We start from the raw sequence: 16,796 nt of genomic DNA on the forward strand, positions 1-16,796 counted from the left end.
TTAAGCACTTATAATTTTCCCTGCTCTCGGGGTCTCACAGGTGAGAGGGCAAGCCCATGGACCGAAGACCTAGAGGCACCCCCTACCCCTACTCCAGACTCAGCACCAGGTATCCTCTATCCTTACTTTATCCCCAGAGGGACCAAGGGACCTCCCACGGTGGATGCAGGGAAGGAGGAAGGAAGTAGGGAGTTAGGAGAAAGGAAGGGGAGTCCACCCAGATGTGCTTCCCTGGGCCAACCCCTGGCCCTGCCCTTGGCTAACTCCCCCCAGGATGGCTTCCCCTCCCCCCCAGCAGCCACATTGGCCTCTGCAGGTGCATTTTCTCCCCTTCCTGCCCCAAGTCTCCGCACTGAGCCTTGGCCTGGTTCCTCCACTGCCCCACACTGCTCTGCGGTCCTCAGCTCCTAGGTTGCCCCTCCTCCCAGCAGACGGGGACCCCAGTATGCTCCACATGCTCCCTGAGTCTTACCTCTGACCCCCACCCCCACCCCAGCAACAAGCCACCCCCAGAATTGGACCAAAGAATTCACCTCCCCAAGTGATCAACCCCAGCCCCCGGTGCTCATCCTTCTGAGGCTGGGGCCAAAGGTCATGCCAGGAAGGGGAGCTCCCTGCGACACAGCTCCAGTCCCTCACCCCAAGGGTCCTGACCCCATTGGGTGACCTTTTGCATGCAGAGACTGACTAACAAAAAGTCAACCATAACAAAGGGAGCACTAAGTCAGTTAGGCCAACAGATTCAGACCAGAAAATCTCCATTACAACTTTTTTACTCCGTATTTGTTATGAAGGGGTGGGTTCCAGGTCCCCACACTCTACAATGGAGACCCCCAGCACAGCCCTGAACTTTTTATAAACCCTCGGGACATACCGAGCGTCTGCCTGCAATGCGGGAGACCCAGGTTCGATCCCTGGGTTGGGAAGATCCCCTGGAGAAGGAAATGGCAACCCACTCCAGTACTCTTGCCTGGAAAATCCCATGGAAGGAGGAGCCTCATAGGCTACAGTCCACGGAGTCGCAAAGAGTCGGACATGGCTAAACGACTTCACTTTCTTTCAGGACATATATGAGTTGCATAATCAAAGAGGACCGAATGGTCCAGTCCAGACTCCGCTTCCAACTTCAGGATGCCTTCCTCTTGCAGCCCCTGCCCAGACTCGAGCTGGGGGAGGGGAAAAAAAAACACCACAGGCTGAGACTGAGGACATGTTTGAGGGCGGGATGCCGGGGCGGGGCAGGGCCTCTCAGGGTGCTGCGCGGGGAGGGTGCTGCGCGGGGAGGGTGCTGCGCGGGGAGGGTGCTGCGCGGGGAGGGTGCTGCGCGGGGAGGGTGCTGCGCGGGGAGGGTGCTGCGCGGGGAGGGAGCCCCCTTCCTTGACTGGGCTGCCATCGCTGCCGGGGCCTCAGGGCTCGGATGGGTTTCCTCAGCCTTCACAGGGCAGGGCCGGTGTCTCCTCACTCCAGAGCCGGAAGGAGGGAGGGCCGCCGCCTGCCCAGCGCCCCCCCCCCCCCCCCTCAGGGACCCGCGGCTCAGGGAGCAGCCCGGCGCGGAGCGCGCGGGGCGCCAAGAGCCCGGGCCGCGCCGACGCCATGGCCGCGTGCGGGGAGCGGCGGCCGGACGGCCTCCCCGCCTTCACCCGCGACGACTTCGAGGCCGACCGGCGCCGAGGGGCGAGCGGCGGCTTCGCCGGCTGTCCCAGGCTCCGCAGCAGCGCCGGCGGACCGAGTGCGCCGTGGAGAGCTCTCCGGCCTCCCGCCCCAGGCCCCCAGGCCCCCGCCTGCCTGCCCGCCCCACCCCGCTCCTTTCGCCGAGCTTTCAGTTCCTTTAGGGGAGGGGAAACTGAGGCCCGGGGAGCGAGGACCAGGCAGCCGGTCTGAGACTGAGCATGGTCCTTTCCGCCTCTGGAAACTCTGTCCAGTGGCCTGACCTCCCCCAGGCACAGCCTGCCTCTTTCCATCGTCTCTGAAATACGCTCGGCTCTGTCTGTGGACCCAGACCTGTTTGTTGAAATCCACGGAGGTCAAAAGTGAGCAGGAACTACCGGCAAGATGCCTTTGTTCAATCCGACCTCCCGGTCGGGTCTGGCCTCCTGTTTTCCAGCCTCACCTTCCTTCGGGGTGTCGGCTCTGGGTGGCCCTCTGCCGTCATCCTACCCACCCCTGAACCCACAGGGCAGGCAGGCAGGGCTGAGTTTGCTGAAGAGCTGTGGCACTTGGCTCAGTGATGCTCTGTGACCTGGGGGGAAGTGCCTTATCCCGTCTGCCAGTGCAGGCTGAAGGGGGCTTGGAAGGTGGAGGCTGCCAGCCTACTGGCCTGAGAACCTGCCCAGCCCATTCATCTACCAGCTGTCACACTGGCACTGCCAGTTGCCCAAGCCTGACATGCTACAGTCTCTGTCGTTTTTCTCTCTGGCTCCTCCCAAGTCCCATGATACATGCTGTGGCCTCTCCCTGGAGGCCTCCTTTTCCCTGGTGCTAGCTCTCCCGCAGTGCTTCCACCCATCTCTGCCTTCCCACTGAGATGCAGCTCCAGCCCCATTCCTACCAGACTGGCCAGTACTTGGCTGTGCACTGGCCCCTAGTGCAGCCGTGGAGGAGACACTTTGGTATGTGAAGTCTGAGATGATCACCATGTCCTCCTCCCAAGGCTCCTGGGATACAATTGGAGGTCCTTGGGGGTGTGGGGGACAGTGTGGCATCTTTTCTGGACATTCTCTATGGTCACTACGCAAGCTCCCAAGACACAGCCTCCCATCCCACACAGCCAAGTTCCTTTCTAGTTCCCAGACCCCTTCCTGCTTAACGAAAAAGGGCAAAGTGAGACAGTCCCAGAGTCACCGATCTGACTCCCTCAACATCCTGGCTTGGGAGTAGAGTCAGATTATTCTAGAATCTGTCCAGATCATTTACAACCTTTGAAGCAAAGAGCAAGAGGAAACAGATGGCATTGATAAGACTACTCAGGAGACATTGACAGTAACCCCCATCTCAAGTCCCGTCCCAATCCCAAAGGACTAAGAGATTTATTTACAGTAATTAGCACCTGCCAACTGTGGAGTGCTCTCCTAGGAGTTTTATGAGTATGACTTCACTGGATGCTCCTTCCATCTTTTCATTCATTTGTCCTCTTGATGAATGTTTATTGCTCACCTATTATGTGGCAGGTGCTGTGCTGGACTCTAAGATATAATGAATATAATGATGAATGCAACAGATATGCTTCCATGGTGACTCAGTGGTAAAGAATCCACCTGCCAAAGCAGGAGCTGCAGGAGACCTACATGCAAATCTAACAATGCTTATAATTCTGTTTTTGCTTATACGTTTGTTATAACGCTTATAACAAATGGATAAGCAGAATGTCACAGGAACGCTTCTGCTCTTTGCGTGGGTCCATATCCTAGGGTTTGTACCCAGATACCTTTAAAAAACAAACTACCAAAGCCATTTGAGCAGTCCAGCTTATACTGAACTCACGAAAAATTAAAGAAGGGTAGGGTTTTATTGCTGAAGGAGGGCATGGCAACCTACTCCAGTATTTTTGCCTGGAGAATCCCATGGACAGAGGAGCCTGGTGGGCTACAGTCTATGGGGTCACAAAGAGTCAGACACAACTGAGAGACTAAACGCACACCACACACACAGTTGATTAACAGTGTTGTGTTAGTTTCATGTGTGTGGCAAAGTGATTCACTTATACACGTGCATGTATCTTTTCTTTCTCAAATTCTTTCTCCATTTAGATTATTGCAGATATGAATACTGAGCAGAGTTCCCTGAGCTATACCACAGGTCTTCCTTGGTTATCTTTTTTCTTTTTTTTAAGTTTTTTTGGATGTGGACCATTTAAAAAATCTTTATAGAATTTGTTACAATATTGCCTCTGTTTTATGTTTGGGTATTTTGGTTATCTATTTTAAATGTGTGTGTGTTGTGTGTGCTAAGTCACTTCAGTCATGTCTGACTCTATGCGACCTTATGGACCGTAGCCCGCAGGCTCCTCTGCCCATGCAAGATTCTCCAGGCAAGAATACTGGTGTGAGTAGCCATGTACTCCTCCAAGGGGATCTTCCTGACCCAGGGATCAAACCTTCATCTTTTAGGTCTCCTGTATTGGCAGGAGGATTCTTAATCACTATCTCCACCTGGGAAGCCCACTATTTTAAACGTAGTAGTGTGTATATGTGGAGAAGGCAATGGCACCCCACTCCAGTACTCTTGCCTGGAAAATCCCATGGATGGAGGAGCCTGGTAGGCTGCAGTCCATGGGGTCTCGAAGAGTCAGACATGACTGAGCGACTTCACTTTCACTTTTCACTTTCATGCATTGGAGAAGGAAATGGCAACCCACTCCTGTGTTCTTGCCTGGAGAATCCCAGGGTCGGGGAACCTGGTGGGTTGCCGTCTATGGGGTCACACAGAGTCGGACACTACTGAAGTGACTTAGCAGCAGCAGTGTGTATATGGGGCTTCCCAGGTGGCACTAGTGGTAAAGAACTTACCTGCCAATGCAGGAGATGTAAGAGACACAGGTTTGGTCCTTGGGTCGAGCAGATCCCCTGGAGGAGGGCACAGCAACCCTTTCCAGTATTCTTGCCTGGAGAATCCCATGGGCAGAGGAGCCTGGCGGGTTACAGTCCATGGGATCGCAAAGAGTTGGACATGAATGAAGCAAATTTAGCATGCAAACATGCACTGTGTATATGTCAATCCTAAACTCCCAGTTAATTCCTTCCCCCTTACCCCAGATTCTCGCTGTATTTTGAAGGTAGCACTGATGGGATGTGCCAAGGAGCAGCTTGTGGGAAGGAGAGGAAGAGAGGAGTCCAGGATAATCAAGATCTTTGAAGACTAGAGGGATGGAGCCCATTCTACTGAGATGGAGAAGGCTGAGCGGGGAGTGGGTTTGAAGAGAGAATCGGGGGTTCAGTTTTAGACACTTTAAGTGTGAATACCCAGCTGGAGATGCTGAGGTTGCCTGGAGACACTGGAACTGGGTCTAGTTAGTGATCAAGTAACAGAACAGGAACCTGCAAAGGAGGGACCAATCCCGCGCCAAGAACAAAAAGTTGCCTGTAGGCTATAGTAATAACTGATCAGTGAGATATTAGGACCGGAAACCAGATGGAAGGGTGGGGGAGGGGAGGAAAAGAGAGACACTAGGTGTCGCAAACACTTTCAAGCAGTCTAGGTGTCAAGGGGAGTTGTGCCTGTCCCTGTTGTTCCCATTTTACAGTTAACAGACTGAAACCCAGAGTTTGCTTGTTCGAGGTCATACAGAGATGAAATTGGGATTGGAAAGCAAGGCAATGCAGCCCCAGATCCCGTGTTTTTTCCACCTCGTGATGGATGTCTTCTCAATTCTTATGATCTCAAAAGGACAAGAGGAGACAGATTAAAAAAAAATACATTACAGAGGTTGGGGGAGCGGCAGGGAGCTCTCTTGAATAGTAGAGAAGACAAGAAGGCCTAAACCTGGACCAGCCAACCTGTCCAGTTGTGGGGGGTTGGGGGGAGCAGGTGCCTTTTCCCGGAGGTGAGGCAACACTGGCTGGCTTCCCAGGGAGGCCCTATGAATACATTTCCAGCAGCCTTTGACTGCAATCCCAGCGCAGCTTTTCAAATACTTTGCTTTTTTAAAAACATGTCATTTCTCCTTAATCTTCATCCCCACCATCCCCAAACAATCTATAACAATTTGCATATTTTCTGTTCTGAGCGCATGGACAGTGAAAAGAGCTAAAGGTTTTGCAAATGCTTATTCTGTAAGGCTTTCCCTTCAGTCCTGACTTCAATTCAGCAAAGATGCCTTGTGCTATGCGTGGCCATGTGCTGTGACGAGTACAAAGATGAATAATTATAGTTCATCTCCAAAATGGAATCCCATACAGCCATTACAGAGCTCACTTCGGGAGAATAATGATTCAGAACATGCTCATGCTACCCTGACAGGGAAAAGCAGGTCAAAAACAGCCCACACTATGTGATGGCAAGGGAGAGTGGAGGAGGAAAGAGGGACAGGGAGGGAGAAGAGAAGAAAGGCTCCTTGCAATGTATTGTAAAAGAATATAGTAAATTATTAACAGAGGCCGACTCTAGAAGGTTGGGTTACTGATGATTTAATTGGTGGGGGGAGGGGGCCATGCCATGTGGCTTGTGGGATCTTAGTTCCCCAGTCAGGGATTGAACCTAGGTCCCACAGTGAATGCGCTGAGTGCTAACCATGGGACCACCAGGGAATTCCCTAATTTTCTTTTCTAGTCCCATGATATTCTACAAGATATGTGTGTATGCATACATATACATATATATATATATATATTACTTTCATAATAAAAAAGGCAATAAATGATATTCATCCATATTTTTATTGAAGTATGGTTAATTTACAATGTCATGTTAATTTCTGCTATACAGCAAAGTGACTCAGTTACATATATATATATATATATACACACGCTTTTTCTAAATATTCTTTTCCATTATGGTTTATCATAGGATATTGAATATAGTTGTCTGTGCTATAGTAAGACCTTATCGTCTATCGTTTCTATATATAAAAGCTTACATCTGCTAACCCAGCCTTCCACTCCATCCCTCTATGAACCCTCTTCCCCTTGGAAACCACTGGTCTGTTCTCCATGTCCATGATTCTGTTTCTGTTTCATAGATAAGTTCATTTTCATCATATTTTAGGTTCCACATATAAGTGATATCATATGCATTTGTCTTTCTCTTTCTGACTTCGGTCAGTATGATAATCTCTAGCTGCATCCATGTTGCTGCAAATGGCATTCTCTCATGTTTACGGCTGAGTAGTATCCCACTGTATATAGGTGCCACATCTTCTTTATCCACTCATCTGTTGATGGCTGTTTATGTTCTTTCCGTATCTTGCCTATTGTGGATAGTGCTGATATGAACATAGGGGTGCATGTATCTGAGTTATAGTTTTGTCTGAATATATGCCCAGGAGTGGGATTGCCGGATTGTTTGGTAGTTTTTAGCTTTTTGAGGAACCTCCATACTGCTTTCCACAGTGGCTGCACCAACTTACATTCCCACCAACAGTATAGGAGGGTTCTCTTTTTTCCACATCCTCTCCAGCATTTGCTATTTGTACACATTTTTAATGATGGTCGTTCTGATTGGTGTGAGCTGGTACCTCGATAAATATTTTAAAACAGAAGCAGGAGGCATGTTTGGTCCTCCATGGGCTTGTGGTCTCCTGTGGGAGATAGACATATATAGGTAGCCAGAATAAACAGCAGGCTTTTTGTGGCTGCTTCTGTGGAATGGGCTGACTTCTAAATTGACAGCCTCCTTCGCTTCCTGTTTTGTTGCTGGACCTTATCTCTCTGTCCTCCTCCACCACCTCGCAGGCTCCCAAGGGGGTCTCTGCGTCTGTGCAGCCTGGCCTCAAGCCTAGTTTGTGTGTCCTAGTTCCTCTTGTAATTAAAGGTCACCAGCTTCCATATTTCGCTCCCCTTTCTCCATAGCTCTGATGTGAACTGCCTCATTGAAGAAGCAGCCAAAATGGAGAAGATCAAGTTTCAGCACGTCGTGTCCATCTGGGGGGTTTGCAGGCAGCCCCTGGGTGTTGTGATGGAGTTCATGGCCAATGACTCCCTGGAGAAGATGCTTCCCACTCACAGCCTCGGCTGGCAGCTCAAGGTCCACACCATCCGTGAGACCAGCCTGGCTGTGAACTTCCTCCGCAGGATTAAGCCACCACTGCTCCATCTGGACCTCGAGCCAGGCAACATCCTCCTGGACAGCCGCTTGCATATCAAGGGGAGGACCCCATCTGTCCCCTGTCACTCCAGAGTCTTCTCCACGTAAGCTGGATTATCTACTGCCTGGTTGGCTTGTCAAAGTGTTCTAAGCAGCTCCCTTCATGAACAAATACTAAAGGCAGGGATCACACCTAAAACAGATGGATGCATAGTGAAATTTGGTGCATGAAACTGCATATCAGGATGCCTGCAATAACCCTCTTTGGACCTCATTCTTCCATTTCTAATGTGGACAGAATCATCTCTATCCCATTCTTTGATTCAAGTAAGGATGTGTGTAAGTGAGATGTTTTTAAGAAGGGTCATGATGACTTTTTTTTTTTTTTTTTCCAGTTCCTAAGACATGTTACACTTTCATTTCTGCCTTGGAAATTTGCACATTCTGTTTCCACTGTCAAGAACAGTGTTTCCCCAGTCCCTCCTTGTCTAGCAAAGGCCTACTCATCTTTCAGCTCTCAGCTTAAATAACACCTCCTCAGGGAAGTTTTCCTTGATCCACTCCCACATGCCTCTGTTATACAGCCTCACTGTATCTGTCTCTTCACATTGCTAACCCCAATTGTAAGTATATAGTCATTTATAGTAACTCTACTCCCTATTTGAATAATCACTTAGGAGAGTAATGGGTGTTGGGGGTTCATCTTTCATAGAAGAAATGGGTTTCTCTGGCTGCACTGTGTCTTCACTGTGGTTTGTGGGCTCTTTGTTGTGGCCCGTGGGGGCTTTCTTTAGTTTTGGGATGCGGGCTTCTAGTCGCAGACCACTAGAGCACACAGGCTCAGCAGCTGCAGCTCGTGGGCTTAGATTCCCCACAGCATGTGGGATCTTGGTTCCCCAACCAGAGATTACGTTCATGTCCCCTGCATTGGAAGGTGGATTCTCAACCACCGGACCACCAGGGAAGTCCCGGTTTCATCTTTCTTATCTGCTGCCTGATTCTCAATACCCAGCCTAGTTGGAATTCAGTGAATTGGCAATTGGTATATGAATGAATCGATGGATGGAAGCAGAGTGTGGGATAAATATACAGGGTGTCAGTGCTTCAGGGCCCATGGAAGTGGGATGAACAGAAGCTCACCAAAGGCAGCAACTTTATCCACGGGTCCTTTGGGTAATGGCCACACCTACCAAGTACTTACTGTGCACCAGGCACTGTTCGAAGTGCTTTTTGTATGTTTCCTCATTCAATGCTCATAATAGCACTATGAGTTAAGTTCCGGTATTATTCCCATTTTATAGATGAGGAAATGAAGGCTCTGAGAAGGTAGCTTGTCCGAGGTCATCCTGTCATCCATGGTAGCTATGGGAGAGAGCCTGTGCTCTCAGTGGCTACACAACACTGGAAATGAGGAAGGCAGGAGGGATGAGGAACTCAGGCAGCTTTCTGGAGGCAAAACTGTATTGCCCTCCCATCCCCACCCTGGGCTTCCTACCAGGTTTCAGACTTTGGCCTGTCCAAGAGGATGGAACAGTCGACCCAGATGCAGTCCATCAAGAGGTCAGCTCTGCAGGGCACCCTCAGCTACACCCTCCCGCCCCCCATCGAGATGTTCCTGGAGAATAACAAGGGCCCAGGGCCCAAATACGACGTGTACAGGTGGGCTGGAGGCGCAAGCAGCTTGTTGTCACCACGATGCCTGGACCCCAAGGTGCAGAGGGCAGGACAGGGGTGATGTCTGGCCCCGCCCTGCCCGCGTGGGAGGAGGAGGGGTGCAGCAGGACTCCGGCCAGAGAGGCTTTGCCTGGGATTTTGTGCTCCATGGGGCCCCTCTGGCTGGTTAGCTGAGGAAGTCACTCAGGGCGCACTTGCCCTGCCTGCAGCTTTGGGATCATGATCTGGGAGATGCTCACTCAGAAGAAGCCGTATCCAGATAGCAGGCAGCAGTGGCGCCGTCAGATGGCGACCTGGAAGGGACTGTGAGAGGCTGGGGGTTGGAGGGGGCGGGGCAGGTGCAGGTTTACGTTGGGGACTTCACCCTCCTACCTTCCTCCCCCTGTTTCTAGGGCTCACACGTTGGTGGAAGAAAGGGCAAACTTCAGCACAGACCATGCTTTCTGCCTCTGATTCCTTTGCTTCAAAATATTCTTTCCTGTCTCTCCCACCCCGAGCCCTGCCACGGTGTCAGGTAAACAGACTGTCAGGGAACTTGGATAATCCAGCAAAGTTCAAAATCAAAGCCTGTAACTAGGCCTGCCAGTCAGTCCGGCTGCCTTTGGACAGCAAAGGCCCACAGTGAGGGGCCACGGCCAGTCCTGGCCTGGGAGGATCTGGAGCTGGTCCAGAGACCCAGCTGCTCAAATCTAAGTCTCAAGTCAGCCTGCAATCTAGGTATTAACTCACTGTGCATTTATGGAGCCCCTGCTGTGTGCATGGGCAGAGCCCCGACCTCCCGCCCAGCCCCTCTGCCCCTCCTCACCCACACAGTCTGGGCCTCCTCTCACAGGCTTCAACATCATGACCATCATCATCCAAGTGGCCACAGGCAGGCGGCCCTCCCTGCACCCTGTCTCAGATGAGTGGTCGGCTGAGTCCCAGCAGATGGTGGACCTGATGAGGCGCTGCTGGGACCAGGAGCCCAAGAAAGGCCCTGCTTTCCAGGTTCTCACCAGACTGACCTAGACAAGGATGGGAGAGCTGGGGTGCCCATGGGCCAGGAGAGATGACAGAAGCCCCAAGCCACTCCCAAGACTTGCAGGGAGAGCCCTGCATGGCACTAGGGCAGAGTCAGCTCCATAGTGTGGTGGGAGGTGGGGGGATGGCAGAGGGGCCAGGGGCAGCTGAGGATTGTGGTCTCTTTGGCTTAATGTGTACCCTGTGGGAGGTAAATTAGAAAACCCTCATTGCCAGAAGCTAACTGGGCCTGGCTCTGCTGCTTCTGAGTCTCCAGTTGGCCTGGGTCCTCTCAGGCTGCAGTGTCCTCATTTGTAAAATGTTCCCAGACCATAAGCTCACAGGCATGGATGGATGTTGCAATCATCCACTCCTCTAGAGGTGATGTAAATGCACACTTGTGTATAAGTGTGAGCATCTTAGAGATTATCTAGTCTTGCCCTTGTGTTTTATGGAAAAGGTCTACCCTCAAAGGGCTTCCTAGGTGGCATTAGTGGTAAAGAACTTGCCTGCCAATGCAGGAGACATACGAGACATCGGTTTGATCTCTGGGCCAGGAAGATCTCCTGGAGGAGGACATGGCAACCCACTCCAATATTCTTGCCTGGAGAATTCCGTGGACAGAGGAGCTGGTGGGCTACAGTCCATAGAGTCTCGAAGAGTCAGACATGACTAAAGCAACGCTCGGGCACGCGCGTGCACACACACGCACACACACTCCTCCAAGGCAGGGTCCCAGCTTGCCTGCTTCCTGATGTTCAAGTGTGGGTGCCCCTAAGCCCGGGGCTGGGTTTTGGGAGGAGGTACACGGGACATGGTAGAGGGAAAAACATTTAAAATGGGGAAGAACTTCAGGCCAACCTGTGGCTTCTTTTGCTGTGTCTCTGTTTCTTGGGGACTTCCCTGTAGCTCAGATAGTAAACAATCTGCCTGCAACGCAGAAGACCCGGGTTCGATCCCTGGGTTGGGAAGATCCTCTAAAGAAGGAAATGGCAACCCACTCCAGTATTCTTGCCTGGAGAATCCCATGGACAGAGGAGCCTGGTGGGCTACAGTCCATGGGGTTGCAAAGAGTTGGACACGACTGAGCGTCTAACACTACACCACACTACTGTTTCTTGGAGCAGACATCATAGCGGAGACAGACATGCTGCTTTCGCTGCTCCAGAGTCCGGTGGCCCACCCTGAGAGCGAGGCCTTGGCCGGGAAAGCGTCCTGCGCAGCGGGCCGGCCAGGGGAGGTGCGGACATGCGCAGGCATGGCCTTGTCTCTGGCGGGCATTGAGGATGCGCACATGTGTGCATGCCCCCACGAGGCCACCTGGCTGAGGGGCAGATGGGGACCAGATTCACCGCATGCTCTGCTGGCCAAGCCGCACAGTAACTCAGGGATACCTTTTCCTAATTTGCTCGAGGGTGCTCTGAGGGCTGGTGGTGGCCGCGGCTCAGAACCCCTGAGAAGGACATGCCCTCCCTGACGCATGTGGGGTTAAACAGGGCCCGTCCTGCAGAGGGTGCCTGCGGCTCTCCCCTGTTTTCCTGCCCTGCCCATCAGCATCATCCCTGATCCGTTGTCCTTACCCTCCTCACCTGGGAAGCAGCCGTGAGCTAATGCGGGGCTTCGGGCTGAATCCACAGGGCCACCACCCTGCCTTCCCTGTGGCCCAAGGGACAGCCGAGGCCCTGGGCCACTCTTTCTTGGGCAGGGCATCCCCAGCTCAGGGTCTTCCCCTAGACACAGCTGGTGGCGGGCATGAGAGAGGAGGGGTCTCCTGGTGCAGGGTGGGAGGAGAGTCCTCAGAGGTGAAGGGAGGAGGCGAGGCCGACATGGACCAGAACCGCCCAGCTCTCATCTGATCTGCCCCCTGTCTTCCGGTTCCCCAGGTCAGTGAGGAGATTTGCCAGGAGCTAACAGACTCTTGAGAATCCCTTGGACTGCAAAGAGATCCAACCAGTCCATCCTAAAGGAGATCAGTCCTGAGTGTTCATTGGAAGGACTGATGCTGAAGCTGAAGCTCCAATACTTTGGCCACCTGATGCAAAGAGCTGACTCATTTGAAAAGACCCTGATGCTGGGAAAGATTGAGGGCAGGAGGAGAAGGGGACAACAGAGGACAAGATGGTTGGATGGCATCACCGGCTCAACGGACATGGGTTTGGGTAAACTCAGGGAGTTGGTGATGGACAGGGAGGCCTGGCATGCTGCAATTCATGGGGTTGCAAAGAGTCGAACACGACTGAGCAACTGAACTGAACAGACAGCGGTGAGTCCAGGCAGGTCTCAGCTGGAACCCCAGAACACACAGCGGAGGAGAAAGGGGACTCAAACCATATCCTCTGCCATCCTCCCTGGCCTACCCTCCTCCCCAGGCCTGGAGTCTGTGTTCCCTCTCTGGGCACCCGACCCTGAGATCCAGAAATGCCCGTGCCCCTGGGGGGCCTGGCTCTGCTTCCCCTTCAGCACTGTGTTCTTTTGAGGCTGGACTCCTCCCTCCCTGGCCCGGGAAAGGGGAACATCAGTTTTCAATCCTGGTGGCATAATGGAATTTCTTGAGGGAATGAAAGAGTACCCGATGCCTGAGCCACCCTAGAATAATTGACTCAGAATCTCTTGTGGTTTGGTTTGAGCAGTGATTTTCATTTGTTTGTGGGGTTTTGTTTTTTTTTTTTGGAAATTGTTGCTTTTAATTCTAATACACCACTGGGTAAAGCAGGAAGAAATGGGTCCCTGAGCGCCTCGGGAGGAGTTCATATCATGGAGCGCCACCACAAATTTATCTTCAGTTTGCATTTATTTACTTTGTGCCAGGCACGTCTCCAGAAGTTCGTACCTACAGGATTTGTCTTCACGATGATAGCACGAGGTGGGCATTGTTTGTGTCCTCCTTCGGGATCAGGACCCCTAGGCTCAAAGAGGCAGAGAGCACGTGGTGCTCAGGGGTGGAGTCAGGGTTTGCTTCCGGACTGACCTCTTTCTGCCTCATCCTTACAGGAAGAACTGCCAGACTCAGCTGCTGTCTAGGGCTGTGGAGCCTGAGTAGAGATCCGGGATCTAGGGAAAGGACCCGCACTCACGCCATCCAGGAAACTCTGTTCCTGGATGACACTTCCAGGAGATAGGGGGATGGCTGAGATGACCCCTGGACAAAGTCAGAGGTCCTTTTCTCAATCTCGTCTTCCTCCCAGCAGACTCGGGAGACTATTTGAAGCGGGTCCTGCGTCTCTCAGACAGTGAGAGCCTGGTCCCTAGCGATGAGCAGGTGTGCAGCTATGAGAACAAGGTCACCCCTCCACTTCCTGGTGGCCCGGGGCTACCTGGAGGGGGTGAGGGTGCTGCTGGCCCATGAGGTCCACGTGGACTGCCAGACAGCCTGCGGCTACCCGCCCCTCCTTATCGCTGCCCAGGACCAGCAGGCCTCTGTGCCCTGCTCCTGGAGCTTGGCACTGACGCCAACCTGGTGGATGAGGATGGCTGAGCCCCCTTGGGCTTTTCAGCCCAGAATGGAGACTACCACTCCACCCATCTGCTCCTGGACCAGGGGGTCCGCGTGATGCCCAGGAGCACGAGGGGTGGACCCCACTCCACCTGGCTGCACAGATCAACCCTGAGAATGTGGCCCGGCTTCTGGTCTCCCATCAAGCTGACCCCAACCTGCGAGAGGCTGAGGGCAAGACCCCTCTCCACGTGGCCACCTACTTTGGCCATGTCAGCCTGGTCAAGCTGCCGACAGCCCAGGGGGCAGAGTTGGATGCTCGGCAGAGAAACCTGAGGAGGCCACTGCACCTGGCAGTGGAGAGAGGCAAAGTGAGGGCCACCCAACATCTGTTAAAAAGTGGGGCAGCCCCTGATGCCCTCAACCAGAGTGGCTACAGCCCACTGTCCACTGTGCCTGCCAGGGGCAAGTACCTTATCTGCAAGATGCTGCTCAGGTATGGGGCCAGCCTGGAGCTGCCGACCCAGCAGGGCTGGACACCCTTGCATCTAGCAGCCTACAAGGGCCACCTGGAGATCATCCACCTGCTGGCTGAGAGCCAGGCAGATGTGGGGGTTCCTGGAGGCACAAACTGGACCCCCCTGCACCTGGCTGCCTGCCACAAGACGGAGGTGGTGGTGTCCACCCTGCTGAAATGTGGGGCTGACCCCAGTGCCGCTGAGCAGTCAGGCTGGACACCCCTTCACCTGGCGGTCCAGAGGGGGTCCTTCCTGAGCATCATCCACCTCCTGGAGCACCGTGCAGACATCCATGCCTGCAATAAGGTGGGCTGGACCCCTGCCCACCTGGCCGCCCTGAAGGGAAACATGGCCATCCTCAAAGTGCTGGTCAAGGCTGGTGCCCAGCTGGACATCCAGGACGGGGTCAGCTGCACACCCTTGCAGCTGGCCCTCCAGAGCCAGAAGCAGGATATCGTCGCCCTCCCAGAGGGCAGGGAGCCCTCACTGGCCATTCTGGGCAGAGCTGAGCCAGGAGCCCAGATGGAAGTTTAGACCACCTGGGGTCTCCTTTCCTGTAAGGAGTAGAGGCTACTGGAAGTGAACCTGGGCTTCTGGCAGGGCCCCTTCCCTGTGCTTGCCACCTGCCCCTCTGATCTTGAGAGGAGACAGGAACCTGGTCCCCTGGGTGGTGGAGGGGCAGGGAGATGTAAACTGAGATTGTAGCTGTGGAAGGGGCCCCTGACTGGAGATCTCCTTTCAGCCCTTCCTCCATGTGTATCTCGAGCAGACTCAGCCTGCTCCTCACTGCACCCAGACTCAAGCCCCCACAGTGAGTTCCCTCTATTCCCAGATTCCTTCCACCTTTAATCACTTGCCCCCGAACTCGCAGGAGCCCTTGCGCTCCCTCCCAGCTCATGTCTGTGTGACTGGGGCAGGATCAGGAGAGACAGACGCATGTGTTTGTGGAAGGGCAGACGCTAAAAGTTCAGAGGAAATGTCCACTTCCGGTTGAGAGCCCTAGCCAGCCCCCTGTTGCTGCACTGACCACCTCCCTGGCGGCCCTGGTCCCAGTGCCCAGGTCTGCTGTACAGTCTCTTGTGGTGGACGGGAGCTTCTCATGCATGATCTCACGTGGGACGTTGGTCCCTGTCCCCCCAGCCTCGCCCTCACTCTGTCCAGTTAAATGACCAAGTTTCAAATCTGACTTCAATAAAGCTCTGTTTCTGAGTAACTCCCAAGAGGTGGACTGAGCTATGGGGATATGGGGGCCAGTAGTGTTAGTACAGGGTGTGTGTGTGTGTGTGTGTGTGTGTGTGTGTGTGCACATGTGTGGTGAGTGTATGATGTATATGTGTGAGTTCCCACCAGGGAGGAGGTAGAGCGCAGGTGCTGGGAGGTGGAGGGGTGGTGATGTCACCTGAGGGCGGGGGTGGTGATGTCACCTGGGAGCTGGGGTGGTGATGTCACCTGGGGGGCGGGGTGCAGTTCTCTGGGCTCAGTGTGGAGTTCGCTGGGTAGGGACTTCCTCCTGGGAAGCGGCTCAAGGAGCTCTGTCCTGCCCCGTCAGCTGCCTGGCCTGGTCTGCTGGTTGGAGCAGGGCTGGGACTGCTCACACTAGCCTTGTGTGACCCAGCCTAGGCTCGCAGCCAGTGGCTTCTGTTTCCTCTCTGGCTCTGTTAGGGCTGGCCCACTGTTGGGAGGGGGTGGGGCAGGACTGTGGGTGGGGGTAGGGGTGCCCTAGGGGTCCTATCCAGCTCCTTTCTCCCTCTTCATGATGCTGGAGCAGCCCCTCCAACTCAAGGAGTCTTAGTCATTCAGTTGTGTCTGGCTCTTTGAGACCCCATGGACTGTAGCCCCCCAGGCTCCTCCATCCATGGGATTTTTCCAGGCAAGAATACTGGAGCGAGTTGCCATTTCCTTCTCTGGGGGATCTTCCTGACCCAAGGATGGAACCCAGGGCTCCTGCATTGCAGGCAGGCTCTTTACTGTCTGAGCTACCGGGGAAGCCCCCTCCAACTCAAGGATGTTTGCAATTGTCAGAGAAGAGAACATCTTCCACCCCAAATGAAACGGGAGGGGACAGCGCCGGGCACAACATTTAAAAGAATGACATAACCTGAGGACACGCCATCGACATTGAAACCAAATGGGTCCAAGATGGCAGAAGAGCCAACTTCCACTAGACCTTGAGGCTCAATATAGGCTTACGGTAACACATCAGCAAGCTAAGTGACATACCCACCTGACGTACCCTGACGTTCTGAGGCCAACCATCAAGAGCAGGTGGTGGCCCAATTCCTGGAAATCACTCCCCCCAACTCCTTCCCAAAATAGTTGGAATACTCCTCCTACTCATTAGCCTATGAAATTACCCAGCCCTAAAACTAACCATCGGAGAAGGCAGTGGCACCCCACTCCAGTACTCTTGCTTGGAAAATCCCATGGATAGAGGA

The 16,796-nt window shown here is 53.4% G+C and overlaps 1 protein-coding gene across 1 annotated transcript; it reads left to right on the top strand.

The window, feature by feature from the left end:
• Positions 1–1,180: 1,180 nt before the first annotated feature.
• Positions 1,181–15,596, top strand: ANKK1 (ankyrin repeat and kinase domain containing 1). Its single transcript, XM_061440338.1, is given in 14 exon segments — positions 1,181–1,687; positions 1,690–1,749; positions 1,752–1,773; positions 7,503–7,812; positions 9,236–9,396; positions 9,621–9,665; positions 10,239–10,398; position 11,142; positions 11,538–11,650; positions 12,294–12,327; positions 13,596–13,698; positions 13,700–13,821; positions 13,824–13,952; positions 13,955–15,596. Coding segments are annotated over 14 exon segments (2,295 nt in total). The 5' UTR covers positions 1,181–1,593; the 3' UTR covers positions 14,896–15,596.
• Positions 15,597–16,796: the final 1,200 nt, after the last annotated feature.

The sequence above is a fragment of the Bos javanicus genome, chromosome 15, assembly GCF_032452875.1.
Source record: "Bos javanicus breed banteng chromosome 15, ARS-OSU_banteng_1.0, whole genome shotgun sequence".
Taxonomy (NCBI): domain Eukaryota; kingdom Metazoa; phylum Chordata; class Mammalia; order Artiodactyla; family Bovidae; genus Bos; species Bos javanicus.